At 37.6% G+C, this 6,432-nt stretch overlaps 1 protein-coding gene across 1 annotated transcript; it reads left to right on the top strand.

The window, feature by feature from the left end:
- Window positions 1-2,049: 2,049 nt before the first annotated feature.
- Window positions 2,050-3,454, top strand: LOC149233650 (uncharacterized). The gene has a single exon (XM_089379810.1). It carries the CDS (start codon window positions 2,274-2,276, stop codon window positions 2,988-2,990), a length of 717 nt encoding a protein of 238 aa, XP_089235936.1. The 5' UTR covers window positions 2,050-2,273; the 3' UTR covers window positions 2,991-3,454.
- Window positions 3,455-6,432: the final 2,978 nt, after the last annotated feature.

The following is a 6,432-nucleotide window of genomic DNA, read 5'->3' as shown; positions in this document are numbered from 1 at the left end:
TTGTTTGTTAAGTTGTTTGTGGTTTTTTAAGTTTGTTGTGATTGAGGGTTATTTAATCTGTAAAAGATATCGAGGGATCGCATTTGGCTTGGACCACACTAACCCTAAATTTACTGGATTTTTTTGCATGTCTCTTCCCCTAGCATAAAGCACAACCACCCCAATAAAATTTGATCTTGAGTGGCCTTGCTAATAAGACCCATCTTAATCCCATTATGTAAATAAGACTTGACATAATTATTAATTTCTATTAAATTATAATAAAATTATTTTATTTAAAAAAAATAAAAAATATTTAAATTACTTTAAAATCTTATTTCTAAATTCACACAACACTAACAAAAACGTTTTGAGATTATCATAATGTTAAAATGACTCCGGAACTTAGAAAAATCAAAATCAATATTATAAGATAAGATATTTATATTAAAGTGTTGCTTTTGGACATATTTATGATATATTTATAACCGATGATATTTATGTTAAACTTTGCATTAATTTGTACCGTCACTAAATATTTTACACAATGCTTTAAAGTTTTATATAATTTTTTTTTTGTTTTCAATTTGAAATTCATTTCTTTGTTTTGTTTTATGATTGGTTGGTTAATTGTAAGTTTTATAATCGCTGTGATTTTCAATATTTTCGATTATTTTTTTATTTTCAATTTAATTGTCTTAACTTATCCATCACTTTATAAGAAATTTCAATTTTTTCATTAATTAATGATCAAAAATTAAATTTTAATATATTAAAAAATATAGTAGATCTAAGACTTTTGTGATCTTAATAATTACATTATTAGGATTTGGTCTACTTTCAAACCTTGTCTTGAGATAGACCACATTAAACCAAATCATAATAATGTAATTAATCCCAAAGACATTTTCTAATGTAATTAATCCCAAAAACATTTTCTATATTAAAAACACTTTATGTAATAATAACAAATAAATTAATTTTTAATTATTTAATATATTATTTTAATTAATAATAAATATTTTAAATTAACTTTTTAATTTTGTTTAACTATTTTTCATATGTTTTTTTGGTTCAACTCACTTACAATAATTCCACGAGTACTTTAATTCATAAATTTTTAATAAATTGCATTTAATATATTTTTTCAAAACAAGTATAAACTTTCATCCAACTTATATGGGAATAACTATTTTTTAACACGTAGTCTAATGAGGTAGAGGAGTTGCTCGAAAGGTTATGGAAATTCCAATGATATTTAGAGAAAATCTGGCAAGGATTTTTGTAAATCCATGTTATAGTTGTTAAACTTCAAAATTTTAGGTGTCTTAGACATTTTTGATGGTGCTGAATCCATTTCCACCATCAAAAACATGATTCAAAAACTGTTTCTCCAAAATTTTTTGAAATTTTTTACCTGGATTCTGGCCACTTTTGACTGTCCAAGCAATTCCTCCACCTCGTTAAAAGACTCCATTTTTTAATAAATTGCACTAAATACTTTCCTTAAAAATGAAAAAGTGAAAATAAACTAAACTAAATGATATAAAGCGTAATGAAAATTACATATTCCATCTCATCCCCAACAACTAAGAGTCAAGTACACTTATCTATAAAAAAAAATTCTCATAATTACCCTATAACTTCTTAGACAAAAAACATAAAGTCAAAATAATTTAATGAACGCGAAAACTACGGGTGCCCAGTAACCTGAACGTAACTCTGCAGTGCGGACAGATGCTGTGCATCAACATGACCCAAGGGCTCACAAGGGTTTGTTTAGGTATAGGCCGGCGGAGTGACTACAAAAGAAGGGCAAAGAGCCACGTTATTTATTCTTATATATTATATATATTTTTGTGTTTAGTTCGCGTCGTCCACCACTATCACCACCGCTTTTTTGTCGGATACTGAGGTGGGTGCGCGCTTTTGTCGGTTGTCGCGACATGGAAAGAAGGAGAGGGCCCCGTTGACCAGACGCTTCTCTGTCATTTCCGGTGGCGTCTCCACCAGAAACTAAGTATTCCTTCGTCGTTTTGCACGATTTATTACGGCTTAAATGCACCCCACACCGGTCCCTCTCCTCGACCGCTCCCGTCCTTTCACCTCATCGCTCCACGGTATTTCGTTTCGCTCTGTTTCTTGCTGTTGCAGGCATCCATTATCTCTGCTTCTATTATCTCTTCTTTGGACCATTCCCGTTGCCCCTGATTCTCGTCTCCTTTTCCTTTTCCTTTTGGCTCTCCACTTTGTTTTCTTGAGCCCAAGGGTTTGTCGAGGTTGAGTGATTCTAAATGGCCAGGGTCGACGAAGAGTCGCAGGATCGAATCGCAGCGGGCAAATACAAGAAACTGGCGCCATGCCAGGATGAGGTCGCCGGCAACGTTGACATGCTGAACGAGATATTCAAGCATCTGGATGCGGCGTCTTTGGCCATGGCTTCTTGCGTCAGCAAGAAATGGAAGCAAGCCTCCGACGATGAGGGTCTCTGGGAAGCAATCTGCACACGCCATTGGCCTTCCACAGCCTCGTCTCAGTGCGGGCAGTTGAAATCCGTGGTGGTGGCTCTCGGCGGATTCCGGCGCCTCTATGTTAACTGCTTGCATCCCCTTCTTTCCAGAAATAATAACAGTCTGAAATCTTGTTCAATATCCAAAGGGGGTTTGTCTTCTGGCAAGCAAAAGTGGAGCAAAGACGAGGTCTATCTTTCCCTCTCGCTCTTTTCCATCGATTGCTATGAGAGAATAATACCTCCTGTGGCTCCGCATCCACGTCGAATGACCGGAATTGCGAGGCCCTGTTTGGATGAGCAACAGCCAGGCTCCTCTTCCACCGCCTTTACATCCGATGTGCGGCGTCTTCTGGACGGGTGGAGAGGCAAATGCAGCTTTCATCCATGTAACGCAAATAACAACACTGCCCCTCATCATTCATCCAAAAAGACGGGCATTAAGGCTGAAGATGCTAACTATTGCTGGGGATCCATGGATTCACAATCCTCTCCCAAATAACCCTTACATACAGATATCTTTAAAGGTACCAGCTACTCATTTCAGAATCTTCAATTCTGTAATAGTAACGTTATTTGTCCATTATTTCACAGCGATGTATCGAAGAATGCTCTTCCTCCTCACGCTTTGCAGCGATTTACATTAAATTCTCCACTCAGCAAAACGGCATATTTATTTTGTTTGGATTGTTGTGCATATTTGGCTTCTAGTTAAAAAAAATATTCAAAGTTGGAACCAATGGATATGTACTGCGGCCGTAGATAAGATATTTAATTTGCCCCCTGTTCAAAATGGCTTTTCGAAACGCTGGGAAGCCGTGGATTGCTCCGATTGTTATCCCCATAAATTCACTTCACTGCATCCTCCTTACGGCAACGCCTCTTTTCGGATTTAATTTCATACTGTGCATCAATTCTCTTGTATTCTTCATTGTCCGAAATATATTTTGAAACTTAGAGGAAAAACCAGTGTGTCCATCGTGTTTTTGCAGATTTTTATTAATGTTATAATCTCGTCTTGCTTTACCAAATTCAATGTTGTTTTTCTTAGATATATATTTATTTGAATATTTTTATGAAACTTTGTCTGAGTTCCAGTCAGGTAAACTTTTACGATTTGAACAATAATACTTGAAAGTTTTTATTAAACTTTGTTTACAGTTCCATTATTGTAAATTTCCGGAATTTGAAAGAAATGTTTATAATATTTTATGTTTAAAATTTAATAAAAACAATATGAGAAATTGTAATATTAGTTTCAAAATTTATTGAAAATACAGGAAAACACCATTTCAAGTCATATATGCCACATATTTATTTCAATTTTTTTATTAAACTTTATTTACAGTTGAAGTGCAACTCATGTAATCCTCTTACAATTCGAAAATTCGTTTATGATGTTTTGGGTGTAAAATTTAATAAAAACAATTATTTAGTTTTAAAATTTAATAAAATTACAGGTACACCATCACAAGCCATAATAGCCATAATTGAGCAGCTTGCTAAAATAAATAGGATTATGAGTTCCCATGAAAAAAAATATAATTATTAGTTTAGACCAAAATTTTTGGATCTGAGAACTTAAATATAGTTTGGATTATTAAAATTTAATAATATATAGAAATTAATATTATTAATGAGAACTTAAATATGCAAGTTTAGATTATTAAAATTTAATAATATATAGAAATTAATATTATTGATTATTATTGTTGAATAGGTTTATTGGGTTTGGAGTATGTCTTAAAACTACTTCTCTTTAGGTAAGAGCTTGTTTTCCTCCCAAGTAAGGAAACGAGTTAAGGGCTTGTTGATGGTGTTAGACCCGCCAACATTCACGGGATCACCTCGGTATGAAGTCCTAACTAGACCTCACATCGTTTGGTGTGGAAGTCCCATCCGGTATGATGGCCCAGTTGCCACTATCTTAAAGATTTGCCTCAACTCTTACTTGTCAGCACAGGAGAGTGGTCTGCTTTGTTTTCGAGAAGTGAGGTTCGCGTGCTTGGTGAGTGTAAGTATTACTTGTGTCAATGGATCTTTCACTGTAGAGGGAGAGAGGGTGAGAGTGAGCCCCAAATTAGTTGGGAGAAGTGCCAACTCTACTAGGAACACAACACAACAGAACATGCACAGCTTCTGGCGGAGCAGTCCACACGGATGCGGCAGTCACAATACACAAGGGAAGATAACATGTATAACACTCAGTGGATTAGTTTGCACGAGTGAAACAGTGGTTATAACAAGTTTTACGTGAAAGATTTGTCTGATGTCCGGGAGAGTAGTCTACACGAGCGAGACAACTTTAACAGCATATACAACACATTTCCATTAACATCTGTGTATTACAACAAATGAATTAGTTCAAGTGTTAAACACAGGTTCAAACAACATGCATTACAAGTGTTCAAGATTAGTCTTACAACATATACAATACATGTGTGAAAACATGCTGGCTTGTTAGCAGGCTTCTGAATTAAGCGAAAGTTCCAAGACACATTGTTACATCATACATCACTAACTCCATGTGAGGGGCGTTGGAGCCACCGTTTATTCCTCAAATAAAAGATAAAAGACTCTCTTGGCTATGTGGGAGGAGCTGAGTTTGCATGTACAAATGAGGGGGTATTTATAGCCAAGGGTAAAACTGACCTTTGTGGCTGTTCGACTACCCTCATGACTGTTTGACTTCCATGACTTTTCGACTTTGCATGAATCTCCGTACAACAAGTGGGTCTCTTGGACTTCCACGTTAAATTACATTGATTGACAACATGGCCCACAGTAGAGATGCAGACGACATGACTCATGACACGACTTGACATGATAGTGTTGTTACATTCGTGCTACTGTTGAAGTGCATATTGAGCTGCAATGCTGCTGGATGGTGGATGTCTTCATGGTGTGTCATAGGTTCACCTCCACATGGCAAGGTGTGCAGAGTCTTCGATGGTCATTGGTTTGCTTGATGTTGCTTTGGCATGTTGCTCCTTGCTTGTATGTTGGAAGGCTTGACAGGTTCGTCTGTTCATGAAAGTTGCATGTTTGTCCGTTCGTCCATCCGTGAGCACATCTTGCATGTTTGCTCATCCGTCCGTCCGCGAACACATATTTGCATGATCATCTGTTCGCGAGCACATCTCTTTGCATGCATCGTTCGTTCGTCTGTTGGTGAACCTGTCCTTTTGTATGTGCTCCCTTCGTTCATCCCATTTGTCGGCGTGCTATGTTTGTTGGTGTACTTGTACCTGCAGTCACTCATGACGAGACAACATCAAATCCAAAAACCGCCTAGTCTACCATGACACATGATCATTTCAGATGCAGGTGATTGGGAGAGACAACAAGGTTGCGAGGTAGGATGATGGCTCCAGACACTACCGAGGAAAATTACACAAGGGTCATTGGGTGATCAAGATGAGCAATCTGAGTCGACAGTGACTGTCTGCGAGATATGGCTCGGCTGGAGGGAAAATTTGCGCAAATTTGGGGATGAGCAATCTAGGCTGCGGGAAAGCAGGGCAGACCAAATCTGCGCATTTTTCGGAACGAGCGGGCAGCGGGGGCTTGACAGCAAAATTTGCGCAATTTCTTGGAGGAATAGGTCAAGCTGCAGGGAGGATTGGCAGATACGATTTGCACACTTTTTTGGAGGAATTGGTCAGGAGCTTGTCATCGAAAACTGTTCAATTCCTGGAGGGAACTAGAAGCTGGTTGTTGGGTCACTGACAGTGGAAATTAAGTAATTCCCAAGGGGAACAGATAGTCAGCTGCTAGGAGCTTGGCAACATAAATTGCGCAATTCCTGGAGGGAATTGTCAGTCTGTTGCTGGCGAGAGAAATTGCACTAATGCTGGGAGCTTGGCCTGCTGATCATCTCTGTGCAATTTCTGAGCTGAGCGGACTGCTGGGCAGCAGAGGGCCTGCCTATGAAAACTGCACAA

Source organism: Pinus tabuliformis, chromosome J (genome assembly GCF_031772625.1).
Source record: "Pinus tabuliformis cultivar Carrire ecotype Pingquan chromosome J, CPIR1, whole genome shotgun sequence".
NCBI lineage: Eukaryota > Viridiplantae > Streptophyta > Pinopsida > Pinales > Pinaceae > Pinus > Pinus tabuliformis.
The sequence above is the reverse complement of the archived record's forward strand: the minus strand, read 5'-3'. Positions and strand labels throughout refer to the sequence as shown.

Bases quoted from the DNA above. Each gene is read 5' to 3' on its own strand.
- LOC149233650 (XM_089379810.1), top strand. From the start codon at position 2,274: ATGGCCAGGGTCGACGAAGAGTCGCAGGATCGAATCGCAGCGGGCAAA.